Here is a 19,630-nt window from a genome sequence, read left to right as displayed (position 1 = left end):
GAGTTTCTGGTTTTATTTTATCCATGATTGTTATTTTTCAGGGCCATGGTGGATTTTCTGGTTTCACAATGTCCATGTATGTTATATATTTATTGTCCAGGAGGAAACTAAACAAAATGATGAGTAACTACCAGATTATGAGGAATACCCTTTTACAGTTAGGTATGTATGATATTTAGCATAGGAGGAGGTTAGCTTATAATTAAGGTCTGTTTAGTCTTTAAAAGTACTACAAAACTATGTGAGGTTTGTTAAAAAATAACTGAGGCTTTACATCACAGGCAAACACTCAAAAGATTGCATAAATTTGATTTTATACATAAATTACACAAATGCATAATGTTGTCAAATATCTTACAGCAAATAAGTTAATGTTAGTTTGATCCAAGGAGATAAAGGTAACTAATTTAAAACTTTTTTTTGCAGCAAAAGAAAATTGGACAGAGGAAGGACCTGATCTTTGTGGTGATAAGTCGGACCCTAATCAACCTATGACAGACGACTTTCAGCAAATTTTTAATTGTGTATTTTTAGATTTAACTGGTTATGTTAATTTGTGTTCAGAAATGACAAAGTCAACGTTTTTAAGGGTAAGATGTGTGTCAGTAGTACAATCTCTGAATACTGTTGATTCATTTATTTGATTTTGTTGCCATTCAGGCTGCATTCAAGCCTAAAGAACATTTATTTGATTTTGTTGCCATTCAGGCTGCATTCAAGCCTAAAGAACATTTATTTGATTTTGTTGCCATTCAGGCTGCATTCAAGCCTAAAGAACATTTATTTGATTTTGTTGCCATTCAGGCTGCATTCAAGCCTAAAGAACATTTATTTGATTTTGTTGCCATTCAGGCTGCATTCAAGCCTAAAGAACATTTATTTGATTTTGTTGCCATTCAGGCTGCATTCAAGCCTAAAGAACATTTATTTGATTTTGTTGCTATTCAGGCTGCATTCAAGCGTATAGAACATTTGTATTTCCTTGAATATCTAAATTTGTGAATCACCTTTACCAAAGAATCAAATGTTTGCATCTTTGGAGAAGTACTGAAAGTTTGATTTACTAACCGGAAGGATGTGAATTTTATTAAAAAACATATGAAAGGCAATATTTTATCTTTATTTTTAATACATAAAAACACTGAGATTAATAAATTATTGTGTAGGCATATTAGTGTTCACAAACAAGACTTATTTCCACTTATTCATGAATTATACAAGATTGTGATCACTAATTTAAAAAAAAAGATAAGGAATGTTCAAAACTATCACTTATACTTTTAAGAAAAAATTCAGCCTTAGATTCTTGGCTACCAAATTGTTCTTACACCAAAGTCAAGCGTTGTTTCCATATTTTTTGTTTTACATAAGGCACTCAATGGTTTATACATTTCTTCTTATTTTTATTTATACTACAAACAAGTAATTTCAGCATATTTAAGGGTTTACAAATGAACAAATGAACCTGGGATGTACTTATATGCATCGCAAATAAAGTATGTCTATCATATTTAAGTAATTGATGAAATTCCCCTTTTGGGATTCTAATTTTGTGTCAAATCTGTGGTCCTTATTCCAACAAAGCCATTTAAAAAAAAAAGGACATCTCCTGAGTTGAAAAATCAAGAAAAATTAAGAAATAATTGATGAGGGCTTGAATATATAGTGATTTTACCACGGGTTGGCCCTTTATGACACATATTTTAACCCTGAGCAATAGCTAAACTCACAATATATTCAATCCCTCCATGAACTATTTGGATTCTAATAGGACAAATACGGCTATTGTTTTGGATCGAAGTGCTCTAGGTGGAGGCAAATATTTGCAGTTCCCATAAATAAATGCACTATTAAATTGGCGTAAAAGAACGGAGCAAAGTGAATTAGTGACATGCTTAAAGTTTTTACAATAACGTATTTAGATATTTTTGGTGAATTTAAATTATAATTTATTTGTAATGTCTTCTATGTTTAAAAAAAAAATTGGATTATACCACATTTTAGCATTGTTTGTTTACGTTGTGATGATTTTTGGTTTGGCAAGCGTGTATTTTCCCGTAAAATGCTCATATTCTTATGTCATCATTCTATGACGTCGGGTATCTCATTCATAAAAAGGCATTTGACGTGGGAGTACGATTTGAATAGCCCTGACAATATATTCATATTTTACCACGGGTGTGTACTCGAAGCAGTTGAAGGACGTCATGTTAGAATGATATATATACACTTCTAAAATATGAAATATCCAGAGTATTTCATTCCTATCTGTTTTTATAGTTTTATCATGTAAATTGTAAATTATTTGATGATGTGTATATACTGTATTAACATAAGATTATCTTTATATTTTAAGGTGAAGCATGAAGCAGAATTAGCCGTCAAAATTTTAGAAGACAAAACTGTTGATAGTTTTCATGTGTTATTTTTGATGCCTGTCAAATTCACCAGGAAATTTGAACACATTTTTCAGTAAGTTTTTTCAAGTACATATTTCACGATAGAAACTGAAAATTATTTTTTAAAACCAACACAATTGTCAGTCTTGTCACGAAATTGTCAATGCAAGCTTTATCATAAATGATTTTGTTTGACATAGATTTCTGAGTTACTTCCCTTTATTAAAAGTTTTTAAGTATTATGAAGAATGGATGGAAAATAAAACTAAGAATTGTTTTCCTCTGAGAATTAAATAGACATTAAATTGTTGGTCTCAATTTGTAAATGAATAATTGTTAAGCCAAATAGTTTTGCAGCTTTCGAAATATTTGTTGTTGTCGTCATAATAAATGTTTATGGATGACTTATTATGAAAAAGTAACAGCTTTTAAACCTCAACATTCAAATCATGTTTGTATGTTCAGTTGACTCTGATAATAAAATCATAATTCAGTATGTTTACATTGTACTTTGCACAACAGGTTGTTTATAGATTTTTATATAGCTGTTGCTGAATTATGAGCATTCTAAAAAAAAAAAATGATCAAGTTTTGAGAAATTAGAAATTAAAATTATTCTTAAAAATTCCCACAGTTTTTTATACCCTGTTTATCTTCATTATGAAATCAGTCTATAATTTATTACTTTCAGTGTTACCTGTATAGAAGAGCTTAAAAACACTGTGGATAAATTAAATCTACATGATAGGCTATTGGACTATGGTGGGAACTATGTACATACAGTTATACCAAACGTTATGTCACTTTTACAGAGAGCACTGAATAAAAGGATTGATCTTGTTCAAATCAAACAATACCCACTGGCTCAGGTATGTATAGAAGTGTTATACATCTGCTGTGCACAAAAAAAAAACTTAATTAGTAAAGGAAAGTCTTTGTGCATGTTGTTGCTGAATGGTGAATGAAATTCAACTACTGTAAAGTATCACTAGCCTGTTAACACAGAAATTGTTAATTGGAACCCTACATGTGACTGGTGTTCTAGATTTAATATTTGAAATTGACAAGAATTGTCAGTTTTTGTCGAGCCTGCAACTTTTGTTGCAGAAAGCTTGACATAGGAATAGTGATCCAGTGGCGGCGTTAGCTAACTTCTTATAGTCGCCGTCAGCTGAAATTCGTAGCGGTTATCAGTAAGAATAATCTAAACTATCAATCACTTTCACTCGAGATATAATTTTTCACATTCAATTCATAAATCGCAAAAAGAAAAACCACTACGACCTACCTTTTAAGTGATCGCACTGTAATAATCAGTGTTTTATCTAAAACAATATGCCATAGGTCAACTATATTTGGTGTATGGAAATATTTTATGATGTATATGTCAGTTGCCCTGGTTTTATTTGACCTTGACCTCATTTTCATGGTTCATTGCTCAGTGTTTAGTTTTTGTGTTTTGTCTGTTTTTCTTAAACTATAAGCAATAGGTCAACTATATTTGTTGTACGGAAGAATTGTTAGCTGTACATGTCTGCCTGGCATTGTTCATCTGACCTCGACCTCATTTTCATGGTTCATTGGTCAATGTTTAGTTATCTTGGTTAATGTTAAGTTTATGTGACAGTTGTAATAAAGCTTTATATTTAGGAGTGTCAAAATAATATCAATGATTAGTAAAGAAGGCGAGACATTTCAGCGTGTGCACTCTTGTCTTGTTGAAGGTCAGTGTTTCTCTAAGGAAACTTCAGCTTCCTCCACCATTAAAAACTGACCGTCATGCACTAGCCAATAGTGTTGAAAGTGCTGTTGAAATATCAATCAATCAATCAATTGTTCTGGTATCGATAATTTGAAACGTGTGAGCACCTTCAAGATCTAAACTTAATGCATGTCCGGTCTTCCAAGGCAACCCTATTTTTGTCTGGGCTAATATTTTTTATCATCATTATAGCCCAGCTAGCAACTGTAAAATATTTTGAAGTGAACCCCTTCCCCTGCGATACAAACAAAAGCTGTTCCCAAACAGGAACCTGCTTGTCTTATCAAAGTGGGATAATTAATGAGAGAATATCCCAAAACTAGTAAGTTCATTTTAATAACCCAAACCTGGTCAGTTAACTATGTTTTCAATACCAAGTCACAATTTGACATGTACCTCCTTCTCTATGCACATGCTCTTATCCCTAGTTTAAATCTTCTACAATTATTGCATTATTGTGTAGGGATTTTTTCTAAACTATTCAATATGCATTGCTAAAGAGATGCATTGCAGTTTTCCAGGGAATCATTACAATTATTGTCAAATCTTATGATATATTTCTGATGTCAAAAATTTAAATATTATATAGTTATGAATTCTTTACTAGACTCAATATTCAAAAGTAGGATTACCTAATAAGGCTATATTAGTAAATGTATACGAAAATTACATTTCAGTTTTATTTTATTAGTATAAAAATAGGTTGGTCCCCTAAAATTTTAACTGGAGCACTTATAAAAATGTTTAAGGGACAAGCTGTCCCAGGAGGAAAACAGTTAAGTTAAGTCCTTGATGTTTTGAATCTGAGATATCTACTATGAATTTTCTGTTACTTACGAGTGATTTACGTGTGATGTATACTAAGCAGGAAGACACATGTATCATGTTGTTGAAATTCACCTTTGAACTTAGATTCTATGTGGAATTTTCTACTGTGAATTCTGTATTATTGTGGAATACCAATATCCAAAGATTTTGTGGGTATAGGTAAAAAATGATTTTAATGTTTCCAAAGTAGCCGGTAGACGGCGGATTTTCACCTTTTATGTAGGCTTCAAGTGCCAGCTACTTCACTGACAAAAATATAAATTAAAAAAGAAAAATATATCTTTTTCAAATGTTTACAGGCAGCTGAGAGACGTATTGTCTCAAAGTCGCGGTCACAATAAACAAGGATGAAAAGTCAGTGTTTACCTTAAGCTAAATATATTTCACATGAATCCAGGTCACTGATTGATTGTCTATTTAAAGTCAGAATGCATCGTTTCTTTTCAAAAATAACAAGAGAGACATTCCGGTGGTCATTTAATGATAACTATAGAGACAATCCCATGGTGATTAACTCGTTGGTTTTGGCTTTTAGAACATGAAGACAATCAGATAGGATGACAATTTTATGTTATGGAATAATATTAGTCAAATAAAAGAAAGTGTAGTAGATCATGTTGTCGAGAATCTGGAAAACATTATCTTTAGAAGTTTTATTTTTCAAAGCCCATATGCTGTTCAGAGAATCAAGGTTAGAAACGAAAGTAGAATAGTGTGTCGACTTGACCACAAATAGATAACATTTCCAAATGATTTATGTATCAGATTTATTGAATAGTTAACAAAAAAAAAGAAAATCAGAGGATATATCAATTTTCTGTCAATGCTTGAGAAATAATTGTATGATTTAAATACGCCAAGGATTTGTATAGTCTAACTATACAAATCCTTGAATACGCGTAACAGTCACTTAGTTATGCAAAATGAATCGATCAAGATTTCTTACAAATCGGATTATTATATAAATAAAACTCCTATAAATGCAAAATTTTAAGCATAAGGTAAAGAAAATAAAAAACAAACCATGATTACATAAAAAAAAATGAAATTTCTTTGAGATTTTTTTTTATTCTTTAATTTCATACTTAAAAAATGGTCATTTGAAAGAATACATTAGGTGCCAGGAGATTGCAAGAACGCATGTTATGGTTACAGTCACCTATAATTGTAATTAAGCCTACTACTTCAATTTCAAGAGAAAGCCCTGAGACTAAGTAGAAATTTGCTATAGGCTGGTTTGTAGACTTTGAAAATCTGCCAGATCAAATGTCCATCAAAATATTTTTTTTTCTTTTTACAAAAATTGGTAAAATGTATAAAGGAAAATGGATGAATCCTCAGTATCTGTTATTTTCCATTGATGTCTATTTCAGTGGGATATTAAGGACACACCACCATTATCTATTATTTTCACCGATGTCTATTTCAGTGGGATATTAAGAATACGCCACCATCTATTGAAGACCAGAAGGTAACCATTGGTATTTCATTGAATCCAGAATTTGCATTTTCATCAATAGATAAAGGACCACCTGCAGATTCACCTGAGGTAATAAAGGATACTGTAAATTTCAACATTTTCAGTTATAGGTTACCTCCCTTATTTCATGAATACAATTATGTGTGGAAATAATCCGTGCAGGAATTGTTTGTACAATCACCTATATTAATTTGATGGGTTTGTTTTATATTTGATGCTCAAATTTGACTATCTCATCAAATGTTTATGCATTGAAATTTGAAAAGAAAAATTTACCTTAAAAGGGTCTCAAATGAACACAGCAATGTGGTAAAAAATGTGATTTTTAATCCAGATTTGATCTGACAGCTTTTTGTGTTCCACTTTCCAAATGTTTGAATGAAATGACATTGAATTACTCTCAAGAATATAATTTTTCGTCTAGACTAAAATCAACAAAATCAATTTCAAAGTGCATGGATATGTTAAATATATTTTTTTGACGTCCTACAATAGTTAGTGGGATATTTTGTTTTTCAGTCTATGTGAGTTCCTCTATGCATATGTCTGACACGTTTCAAATTAAACTTTGGGATTAGGCAGATTATTATGACATTGTGGTCAGATTTTGGAATGTAAAATTTTGTCACTTTGTGTCAATATTGTATAATGGTGTATTTAACCTTGGTAATTTCATTTAAGGTGCCAAAATATGGCTATAGCCAAACTATTCTAATTTACAGTAATATAAAACTTGAAATCTTACATACACAAGATGATAGTTTTGAACATAAAGTGATTAGAGACAGAATTAAAAAAAGGTAACAAAACAACTAAAATAGAATGATTTGTTTTATACTTATTATATACTTTATACACCCCTAGGCTAAAGAATTTAGAGAATTTTGGGGAGAAAAATCTGAGTTGAGAAGATTTAAAGATAGCAGTATTACTGAGGCTGTCCCTTGGACAACAGAAAAATCTATGGACAGAAGAAGGATTATTTGTTCATATGTTGTTAAGGAAGTAATGAAGAGGTTTGTGTTTTATATTGAAAAACGTGTTCTGTTTACAAGCATAGAAAATACAACCTTGAGTTAAAAAATAAATTCAGTAACTTGAAAATGTCTGTGAGTGAATATGATGATGAAATGTTAATAGGGCTATTCCATTAAAATATATTTGGGAGGGTAGGAAGAGAAGTTTTTTTTAAATGTGGGTCATGCATCATTTTTATGCCCCTGTCATGGCCGAGGGGACATTAAGTTTTACCCTTGTCTATCTGTACATCCCAATGTACATCTGTAAATTCCATTCTCTTATTTTAGTTTACCTCAATCAAATGTTATGAAACTAATACACAATGCTTATGACCTCAAATAACAGATCAGGTTTAATTTTTTTTCAGTATGCACCTATATATGTATCTAAAAAAAATGGTTCTTGGTTGTCAGGATATTCCCTTCCTACCCTCCCACATGCATTTTAATGGAATAGTCCTTAATATCAAAATAAATATTTTTTCAGATGAAATTTCCATATTTCTTATGTTTCTGAAATTGATTTTTAAATTTTATCTAATAAAAGCAGTTGATAGTAACGGTTCACTGCAATGTGGAGGAAAGGTTAGAAAATTGATGTACACTATTTGGTATTCTAACCAAGTTACATTTGTAGTTTTCATTTGATATTGTTCAAATCAAAATATTTTTTATAGACCTACATCATTGTTAACCTATTTTTCAGATGGGCCAAAGTTACTTGTATAACATACATTGTATATAAACTTTCATCATTGTTGATTTTTTAATTCAGATTGGCCAAAGTTACTCGTATTTCATATATGGTACAGCTTTTTGGAATTTTGGGTCCTCAATGCCCTTCAACTTTGTATTTGTTTGGCTTTTTAACTATTTTGATCTGAGCGTCACTGATGAGTCTTATGTAGATGAAATGCGCGTCTGGCGTATAAAATTATAATCGTGGTACTTTTGATAACTATATATATCCCTGCATCATTGTTGACCTATTTTTCAGATGGGCCAAAGTTACTCATATATCATACATTGTATATAGACCTACCTAATTATTGACCTATTTTTCAGATGGGCCAAAGTTACTCATATATCATACATTGTATATAGACCTACCTAATTGTTGACCTATTTTTCAGATGGGCCAAAGTTAATAGTATATCATATATTGGAGATCAGCTAGATCAGGTTCTTTCACTACCCATTCAGTCCTATGAGAAGAATTATGTTTATGGTACTGGGGAAGAACAACATTCATTTTTAATGCAGTCATATGACAATTTATGTAAAGTGTTACGTAATCTAAAAGATATGCCATTGACGATAAACTCAATACAGGGGACATCACCTGTGTTTAGGTTTACTGAGGTAAAATTTTTTAATCATGAAACAATTTTTAGCTTAAGCATAGCTTTGTCAACCAAAAATTATTATAATTAATTTAACATTTTCTGTACACATTATGTAAAACATAAATTCTTGGACTTTAAGAATAAATATCGCCTTCATAAATAGTAAAAAAGATTTGACAATTTCAAATCTTTATTAAAGTAGTATATACAATTTTGTACATCACACTATTAAGAAGCAGGCATTATATAGCTCATATATTGTTCAAGATGAAAAATGTTTAAATTTAAGGCTTAAACATGGAAGTAAGTGAAAAAGAACTATTTTGTCAAACTTTTCCAAAATGCAACACATTTACAGGCAAAAAGCCAAAATGTTCTGGTCTACAACCACAAATAGGAGGAGTATCAAACAAAATAAATATTAAATTAAGGTCTTATCCAATATAGCCCTTTTAACTTTGACCTTTTGCTTTACTTTGTTAACTTTTCATAGGTGTTCCCTGCATTGCCAGCCACATTCTTCTACCATGCTAGAGTAAGCAGTGACAAAAAAGATCTAAGATTATTACCTCAGTCTGATAAACCATGTCCACCTTACACAGCTGTTACTAAAGGTATGATATATTTCTATTTTACAGAGCCTATCAACTTGATCAACTTTTATATGTTTTAATTGCGCCATTATTTATGAAATTCTTTGATTAAAAAATATCTATTTTATGTCATTAATTAATCTTTGAAAAACAAAAATGGCATTTTGATCATGTAATTAACCCAGTGAAAAAAAAATTTGTAAAAGTAAACTTGATAAGGTATCTCTAAGACTAGAGTAACCATTTTTATTCTGTTATTCCCTCATTCTTTGTAATTTGTTTTGCAGTGATATGTTTATTGGAAGGTAGTGGGCACTGGCCTGATGATAAAAATGCATTCAAAAGAATCAAAGCTGCCCTGCACATCAAATTTGGAGAAATACTTGGTGACCAACATGATTTACCTGTCGCTATTGATATTGACCATGTAGATGTCAGATTTGTATGTATTCAATGATTGAAATATATTTCTATGAAAATTGTCATGGATATCGATAAATAGTTATAACTTATTTTACATGTTTAAGTTTCAAAAACAAGACCTTGACCAATTTTTTAATTTACTTGTGCTCTTATACTTAAAATTTGTGTGCATTAAATGCTTTTACAAATCTATGGAATTACAAAAAGAAGTATTCAATTCTTATAATTAAAGTTTTAGGATGAAAGTTAGATCAAGCTTTTTATATATTTCTGTGCATTTTTGGATAGCAGATGCATTGATAGTAAATTTTGCTTAATTTTGATCAGTCCAATTGTTACTTCTAGGAGGATTATGTATTCAGGTTAGAATTACAATACTTGAGAGAAATAGCCTTACTGAAGAAAGTTACCTCCCCTGATGGAATGGTGAAGTTTGTAGACAATGATGAGGCACTGAGATTGGAGCAGGACATAAAACTACTTCCCATTCTTACCAGTACATTACATGGGTAGGTCACTTTTTGGTAACAGGTTCCATCATTGATGCTTGATATCTAACTGGTACTCAACTTGTTCCAACTATTTCATTATGAGGTTGTGATAGGGGTCATCCATAATTGTGGACCATTTTCCAAAGTGTACAAAACGTACAAATCAACATTTTTACTGTACGCCTTTTTTTTTTATTTCCGGAATTTTTTTCGTTTCCGCATTATTACAGCAATGAAGCCATTTTTTATCTATGTGCTTGAAAATAACGTGAAATTTGAAATTGTACATTAACAAAACAACAAAATGGTATCTTTACACTCTTTATTCTAACGAAACACAAGCATCACAGATAGATGTCATCAAATAAAACAGTCAGATATGTTTCTTTTTATTTTCAATGCAAATTTCTATATTAAACTAAACTATGATAGACAGGATCTTCTTTTTATTAAGAATGATTGGTTCTTGTCTTGAAATCTGAAAACGGTTGATGTACACTTTTTGAGGGAGGGTGGGGGTGGGGGGGATGTCTGAAAAAGTGTATGTTTTGTACACTTTGGAAAATGGTTGACAATTATGGATGACCCCTTAGTGTAAAAGTAGTTTTGATTCAATAAGTATGACCATCATTTCTGAAAATAGAAACATAGTTAAAAAAAGAAAGAAAAATCATTAAAAAATACGAAAATTGGTGTCATATTTCAGTTGATATTCTCTTAATTAAAGTAAATGATGGTAGACTCAATTATACACATTTTTTAAACTTTTATTGCTGTGGATTCATTTATATTCATGGGTACCAATTTTCGTGGATTGAGGAAAACTCACTTTCATCTATATTTAATTTTCCGGTTTTGCCAGTCTTTATTCAAGCCAATTGAAAATTTCCAATTCGTTGAACATTTAAATTCATGGCTATCCTGTACCAAAGAAATCCATGAAAACTTGTATCTAACGAACAATTAATGAATCCCCGGCACAGTACTTTTTTTTTTTTTTTTTTATTTCTGACAATTTTCACTCTCTTTTAAAATTTAAAACAAAAAGTGTAATTTATTAATCATTCTTATAGACTTGCAATATAGCTTGATTCAGTTATTTTTAAATAGTGGATTAAACTCATGAAATAATGTTTTTCCACATTAAAAAATGGATCATTAGATTTCATTGCAATTAATGAATGGCTATTTTTTATTTTGAATTTATTGACCCATAAAATTAATTTTTGACTCTTCACATTGAATAATCCGCAAAGCGGATTATGTAAAATGTGAAGAGTCCAAAATTAAATTTATGGGGCAATAAATTCAAAATAAATTATTGCCATTCATTATAAATAAATTTCTATCAAAAATAAGGCTCAATGAACTTTTTATATTATTTATTTTAACATTAACAACGTACACACATGTTGAAGTATGAATACACAATGTCAGAGTGGGCGTGTCGCCATAAAAAATCGACAACATTGAAAATAAAACTAATACTTTTAACCAATCAGCAAACAGTAAATACACCAAATTTATTTATATTATAATAAACAACATAAAAATATGTAAACTTGATATTGCTGTATCAAATATTTCCAAAGTTTGTTGCAAAGCTATGTTATGATATCTTCTGTATAGGTAGATTCCGGGAAGTACAGTAAATGACAGATAATTATTGTTCTGCCTTGGGCGCAGAGAGTTAAACCATATATATGTAGATCATTTATTCAATAAAAACATTCAATGTGTTAGGAGCTGACAGATCATGAAGCCACATACATTTGGTGAAAAGATCGTAATTCACCAAGGGACAAGGAGAATGATAATGTTCTTCGTAATTATGTTCAAAAATTTATCAAGCCATGCTGCAGGAAGTGTAAAAACAATGTGTAAAAAACAAACAAAGTCGAATTAACCACAATTATCAAAAAATACAGGTTGCATATAAAGAGAGATAACTCTAACGATATTCTTGGCATTACAAAATTTTATAGAATGTTGTTTGTCATCTCAACGAGATTAATTTTCTTGCTGGAGCCGAAACTTTTCATTGCACATGCGCCCTTAGTTTCTAGCAATAATTTTTCATATAACTCTAAAGGAAATTATAAGCCAGTAAGATCAAAAGTAAGGTAAATTTCGTAAAATAGTAATAATCCTTTTTCACAAAAAATCACATACTTCATGAAAGTATTGAAATTAGATTAACTATTTTTACAGTTTATTCCAGAATAAAGAGTAATTGCTATTTTATTACAGGATACAACAGAAGTTTAACAGTTTTTCTGGCTCAGTAAGACTTGTCAAACGCTGGATATCATCTCAGCTGTTGGCAGATCATGTTCCTGATATAGCAGTAGAACTAATGGTGGCATACTTGTATACAAGTCCTGGGCCATACACTGTGCCATAGTAGGTTCTTATAATAGACGTTAATCATTTAAAATTTATAATGTCACCCTATCTCATTAATTGCAGGGGAATTAATATATCTGGCTTTGTGCTATTTCCTTTGTATTACCAAGCTGTTCTATAAGAGCCTTTGTCTTGTCATCAAAGTTCGAAGTTATAAACATTACTCTTCTAATAATGGGACACTTTTTATAGTGTCCTCTATTAATAGGATTTAGGTAAAATACTGATTTTTTCGCTTACAATATCTTCAAACACTCGGGTTTATTAAAGTTTTATAAATTTTCACAAATGAAGTGGGAGACTGTTATATTGTTTATTTTTTTATTTTTCAGTAACCCTCTAACTGGATTTCTCAGATTTTTACATCTAGTATCTACTTTTGACTGGAAGATGTCTCCTTTGGTTGTCAATCTTAATGCAGAGCTTAAAGGTACAGTTTTATTATCAGCACCAATGTAGTATGGTGAATAATTGAATAATGTTTGAATATGTTATTTAAATTATGACTTGCTAAGAAATTCTAATATGAGTATCAGGAATTTGATCAATATGCAAGTATGAGCACAATAAGAGGTAGTTGGAATTCTAATATTCTGTTTTTAAACTTATCCTGAATTTTATAGATACATTATCAATTTGAAAGTTGAGCATTCTAATGAAAGCTGTGTAAAAACAAAGTTTACTTACATGATTGATGACTGATGTTATATATTTAAAGATTATCGTTTGTCATCTCAACAAGATTGATTTTCTCTTTTGAGCCGAAATGGCCCAGCCCCCCCCCATTTCTTTGAAAAATTTTGTTGATTATATAAGGAATCACTGAAGCATGACAGGAGGGGTCCCCCTCTTAGGCAGTCAGTGGGTCCCCACTTATGAACATTTCTTGATCAGCGAGACACCAATTACCATTTGCCAGGTACAAATGTTGGGGAGACTTTTTTATATTTTAATATTTTGAAACAGTTCAACTAAACATGAATTGTTTATTCTGTTGCATTTTGGGTTTTAATAATCAAAGCATTGCATTGCAGTACCTCTGGAAACCATTTGGTATACATCATTTTATCATTATTGATTAGTATAGCCCTTTTTTCACTATGAAACAAAAGTTTTATTTCGTATCAATTTTTTTTTTAGGTGAAGATTATTCAGAAATCACGTCAAATTTTGCTAAGTCTAGATCTAGTCATCCAGTCATGTTTATTTCTACGCCACAAGATAGATTTCAATCTGTGTGGACCAAAAAACATCCTACACCTATGATTTTGCAAAGACTTGTTATCTTGGCTACTGAATGTCTTCAGATAATAGAATCACAGATTGGAGAAATTGGACCTTCAGTTCCAGATTTTAAGGTAAACATGGAAAATAAAGGCAACAATAGTATACTGCTGTTCAAAATTCATAAATCGTGAATAATTACTATGAAAATTATTATTCTTCATATCATGTATATGTTACATTGTTATGCATTATCTATATATAAGAACTCTAATTGAATACAGTATTACTGTGAAGTCATTATTATTCATGGGAACTAACTTTTATGGATTTAGTAGATCATGAATCTGAATGCCAATGAAATACAAATTTTCTATATGTACAAACCAGAAAATCATATATCCACGAGAGTACAAATTTAACTTAATTCACAAAAATTGGTACCCATCAAAATAAATGAACGGACAGGACCTGATGTTTTAATGTGAGAAAGACAGTTAAATTCTTTATGTCACTTCTTAAGTTTTACGGATTTTCTAATGTAACTTCTTTAAAAATGCTGCTACATTGACAACAACACACGTTGTTGTCAATGTAGGGGTATTTGATTTTTTTATCTGACAACCCTGCATACCATCTGGTATCTACTTAAGGGAACTCTACCAGCACAAAACATAGGAGATGTTGGTTCGGATGCTCTTTATTTATAATCTTTAAAAATGGTAAAAAGGAATAAAATAGAACTTTGTTTACATGCATCTGAAGAATATAAATGTTGTTTTATATATTTTTCAGCAAATATTTCGCCCTGCTGTTGACGATTTTGATCTTTTGATCCACCTTCGAGGAAAACAACTTGCCTGTGACAGAATGATGATTGACAGACAGAAGAAGTTATTTAACCCACCATTGGGTGATAGTCTGGACAGGAAATATAAGAAAAACCTGCCAGTATATGACTACGATCCAGTGCAGAAATATCTACAAGAAATCAGGGTGACTATATGTTCTCATTCTTAATTTTGCTTAGTACTTTTTTAATGATGATTTTTTTTGATAAAAAAGATTTGCTACTGATGTAATTTGTAAGTAGGAATACAGAATACTATATAATAAGGTGTATTCTACTCAGGAGAAATATATTCCCACAGCTTATTACAACTGCAGCACCATTCCTTGTTTAATTAACTTATAACAGTAATGTTATAATTTTATTTTCTGTTTGCAGGAGAAGTACTGCAACTTAGCCCTGTTTTTCTATGATAGATATGGTGGCCAAGTAATAGGTGTACTCTTCAATCCAAATGCTTTTCAGCCAAAAGAATTTTCAGTAAGTGTCTATATTACACAGCACCTATGCTTTTGGATAATTTTTAACAATCTAAGAGGTTATCTAACTGTTGTTACAATTTTATCAAGTTTTTGAGGATAGGATACCTTCCTCACTAACCATCATATGAAAGGTAATGTTGTCCACCAGGAAGTAAAACTGACAATAATACTGATGCATGATGGGAATGATAACTTTTATTAACATTTGAAAAAAAAGATTGAGAGTTTACCTTATAAAATATATTTTTATACGACCTCAAAAATTGAAAATTTTTTGGTCGTATATTGGTAGGACGTTGGCGTCGTTGTCCACAGACATTTGGTTTTCCCACTATAACTTTAGTACAAGTCAAAAGAAATCTATGAAATTTAAACACAAGGTTTATGACCATAAAAGGAAGGTTGGGATTGATTTTGGGATTTTTGGTCCCAACAGTTTAGGAATAAGGGGCCAAAAAGGGCCCAAATAAGCACCATTTTTCTTGGTTTTTCACACAATAACTTTAGTATAGGTAAATAGAAATCTATGAAATTTTAAAATAAGGTTTATGACCAAAAAAGGAAAATTGGGATTGATTTTGGGAGTTTTCGTCCCAACAGTTTAGGAATTAGGGGCCAAAAAAAGGTTCCAAATAAGCATTTTTCTTGTTTTTTGCACAATAAATTTAGTATAAGGAAATAGAAATCTATGAAATTTTAACACAAGGTTTATGACCACAAAAGGAAGGTTTGGATTGATTTTGGGAGTTTTGGTCCCAACAGTTTAGGAATTGGGGGCCAAAAGGGTCCAAAATTAAACTTTGTTTGATTTCATCAAAAAATGAATTGTTGGGGTTCTTTGATATGCCAAATCTAACCGTGTATTTAGATTCTTAATTTTTGGTCCTGTTTTCAAATTGGTCTACATTAAGGCCCTAAGGGTCCAAAATTAAACTTAGCTTGATTTTTAACAAAAATTGAATTCTTGGGGTTCTTTTATATGCTGAATCTAAACATGTACTCAGATTTTTGATTATTGGCCCAGTTTTCAAGTTGGTCCAAATCGGGGTCCAAAATTATTATATTAAGTATTGTGCAATAGCAAGAAATCTTCAATTGCACAGTATTGCGCAATAGCAAGAAATCTTCAATTGCACAGTATTGTGCAATAGCAAGAAATTTTCAATTGCACAATATTGTGCAATAGTAAGAAATATTCAATTGCACAGAATTGTGCAATAGCAAGAAATCTTCAATTGCACAGTATTGTGCAATAGCAAGAAATATCTAATTGCACAGTATTGCACAATAGCAAGAAATTTTCAATTGCACAGTTTTGCGCAATAGCAAGAAATATACTGTGCAAGAAATTTTCAATAGCACAGTATTGTCTTGTTTTCAAATGGGTCTACATTAAGGTCCAAAGGGTCAAAAATTAAACTTTGTTTGATTTCAACAAAAATTGAATATATGGGGTTCTTCAATATGCTGAATCTAACCATGTATTTTTAATATTTGGCCCTGGTTATCAAATTGGTTCACATTGAGGTCTAAAGGGTCTAAAATTGAACATTATTTGATTTAATTAAAAATTGAATTCTTGGGGTTCTATGATATGCTGAATCTAACCATGTATTTAGATTTTGGATATTGGACCATAACAGGTAAATGTCCAATTTAAAATTTTTAAGTTTTTAAGTTTAAGTTCTTAGACTACATTCATTCTGTGTCAGAAAACTATGTTGTGTCAACTATTTAATCACAATCCAAATTCAGAGCTGTATCAAGCTTAAATATTGTGTCTATGCTTGCCCCAACTGTTCAGGGTTCAACCTCTGCTGTCCTATAAAGCTGCGCCCTGCGGAGCATCTGGTTGATTTATCTAAAATCCCCCCCCCCCAAAAAAAAAATTAAAAATAAAATATAAGATTTTTTTTAGGTAAGTCATACTTTTTTCTCTGTTGATCGAGAATCAAACTGGTGAATGCTATAGGACCAGATAAGTGATTTGAAGGCTCACAATTGCACACCAGATAAAAGTATAGTCTTTATGAGACTTGTCAGTTGCCCTAGATGCAAAACGTTGGAAGCCCAAATCCAATACAAAATTGAAAAGCATTAAAAATCAAAATCCAAAACAATCGTGACAAATCTATGCCTTGAGATATAAAACTTTGTAGTTTGAATAAAATCAACATTTTATAAAACAGCAACTTTAGGCCACGGTTTTTTAATTTGTTGGTTTACAGATTTTCTCCATGAAAAAGTCGGGTCGGTCGGTCGGGAAAAAAATTAAAAAAATACCTTTCAAGACAGAAAACTGATATGCAAAATAAATATATATTTCACCTTTCTAATAATATGTTTGTTATCCTATTTTGTCATCATTTCTTAAATTTTAGTTTAATGAAATACTATTGCTCAGTTGTAATAAAAATTGCATGACATTGCCTAATAATTTCCCGTAAAAAAGGGGGTGCACGGACAAAGACGTAATTAAATTTCATAAAGGAAGACAAATTCACATAGCTCTTAATCAATTCCAGAAAACTTGGTGAATAATGATCTTCAAGAACGAAAACTGATAAAGAAATAAATGTAAAAGCGTGGTAAGAAAATAATTTTCAACACACGCGTCAAAAACGTAATAGACTCGTCCACTGGAAAAAACGAGAATATCGGGTTAATCTGTTGTCACGCATTCCCGTTTTTATCCAAATGGACGAATTTTTTTTATTATCTATGAAACAAGAAAATTTTAAATGATCTGTTAATATTCAGTACTCTAACTTGATGTCCTGAACTTCCACCTGTCCACATTTGGACAAGTCTATTTCTATTAGAAGATGCATCTTACGGACTGTTGACAAATAAGAGAAACGAACTTATTGTGTAATTGGTTTTCAACACGGGTTTCGTTCCACAAAAATATTTGTCCAAACGACATGTCAAGGTCATTAATAATTGATTTATCTATTTTTAGAAACGTAAACTGGAAGTTTCATTTTTTCACAACAGAAAGAGTTATCAATTCTGTTAGTGATTAATGCATTTCATTTTATAAAAAAAAGCTAATTTATTTATTTTTCAGGGATAATGCATTTGTTAGGGTCGGCGGGAATGAAAAAGCATGAAAAGTCAATTTTATTTTTATTCTGGAAATAGCCAAAATCAGGTCGGGGGATCCGTAAACCAACAAATTAAAAAATCCTGGCCTTACAGAAAATAAACTTTCAAATGATACTTCATGAGAACACAGTAATACTGACTACTGGGTATAGTAATATAATGAAGAACAGTAATGAAATATTGTTATTTTTAAGTATACAATCAGATTGCTGAAATATGTAAATTGCTCCATATTGTTTCTCCTAATGAAATTTCGTAAAATTTCTATAGTTTTGATATAAAGAATTTCATCTTTATTCTTCTGAATTTTTTCAAACTTAATGAAATTTGAGAAGAAGAAAAAAAAATATTTTTTTTTTTTAATTTTTGTCAGTATTCATTTTGAAATTCCATTTTTGTAGGTAAATCACATGTTCTGCAGAAAACCAGAGACATCACAGAATGGTCATACAGAAGTGATAATGAAACCGAATATTGCAGCAATTAGAGAGGATTTTGCTATTATTGGTGAAGGACTTGTTGCTAGTGTTCAAATGTTGAAATCTAATTTGAAATAAGTAATAAAATATGCAAGGACATTTGCACAAGCAATTGAAATAACTTATTTATGTCTGAATTCGTTTTCTGATGTGACTGCATTATGGTTATACTAAAAAGTGAAATAACAAAATACTAATACAAAAGTTTGGTTTTTAGTTAGTAGACAATTTAATGGGTAATGTTATCTGTCTTCTTTTCTCCTGAGGAGCCTCTGTATTAAGTATTTCTGATATAAATTAGGGAACAAACTGATGCAGTAGTAAGACAGATTGTCTTCAGAAACAAATATGTTTTCCATTTTTACAAAAGAAACATATTGTTATGCCATTCTCAGAGAACTTTTCAAGTTGTTTACAACATATTATTTGACTATTCCAAAAACCTTAATTGTATACAGTGTAACCTGCTTAATCTGACACCTGAGTATTCCAACATCCTTCTTTAACTGACACATTTTCATGGCCCCAAAATATGCCTATCCTTGCAGAAAAAACCAGAGTATTCTGACACCCTTCTTAATCCGACATATCTTAATTTGCAACATGAATTTCTATATTTCTTGATTTGCTAAATGTAACTTCTAAATGTGTAATTGCAAATTCTGAATTGGTTTGGTTAACTCATTTTTTTTGTGAATTAAAGCGTGGACAGAAGGAAATGCCTCCTTAAAATTTGCAAA

General features: G+C 30.8%; 1 protein-coding gene across 2 annotated transcripts in view; it reads left to right on the top strand.

Moving 5' to 3' along the window:
* LOC139521888 (nucleolar protein 6-like) overlaps positions 1–19,002 on the top strand; it is a 38,789-nt gene extending 19,787 nt beyond the window's left edge. The window contains exons 8-24 of one of the 2 annotated variants that reach the window (XM_071315580.1): positions 42–162; positions 427–590; positions 2,357–2,472; positions 3,091–3,268; positions 6,419–6,538; positions 7,334–7,485; positions 8,486–8,517; positions 8,654–8,850; positions 9,328–9,448; positions 9,715–9,869; positions 10,196–10,359; positions 12,592–12,744; positions 13,080–13,177; positions 13,888–14,105; positions 14,767–14,967; positions 15,200–15,301; positions 18,813–19,002. In XM_071315580.1, the coding sequence (XP_071171681.1) occupies positions 42–162; positions 427–590; positions 2,357–2,472; positions 3,091–3,268; positions 6,419–6,538; positions 7,334–7,485; positions 8,486–8,517; positions 8,654–8,850; positions 9,328–9,448; positions 9,715–9,869; positions 10,196–10,359; positions 12,592–12,744; positions 13,080–13,177; positions 13,888–14,105; positions 14,767–14,967; positions 15,200–15,301; positions 18,813–18,968 (2,448 nt within the window). In that variant the 3' untranslated portion in view covers positions 18,969–19,002. Of the gene's footprint in view, positions 1–41; positions 163–426; positions 591–2,356; positions 2,473–3,090; positions 3,269–6,418; positions 6,539–7,333; positions 7,486–8,485; positions 8,518–8,621; positions 8,851–9,327; positions 9,449–9,714; positions 9,870–10,195; positions 10,360–12,591; positions 12,745–13,079; positions 13,178–13,887; positions 14,106–14,766; positions 14,968–15,199; positions 15,302–18,812 lie in introns of both variants that reach the window. The other variant, XM_071315579.1, reaches the window with a different exon arrangement.
* Positions 19,003–19,630: the final 628 nt, after the last annotated feature.

Source organism: Mytilus edulis, chromosome 4 (genome assembly GCF_963676685.1).
Source record: "Mytilus edulis chromosome 4, xbMytEdul2.2, whole genome shotgun sequence".
NCBI classification, from domain to species: domain Eukaryota; kingdom Metazoa; phylum Mollusca; class Bivalvia; order Mytilida; family Mytilidae; genus Mytilus; species Mytilus edulis.
Note: the sequence above shows the minus strand (reverse complement) of the source record. Positions and strands in the feature narration are given on the sequence as shown.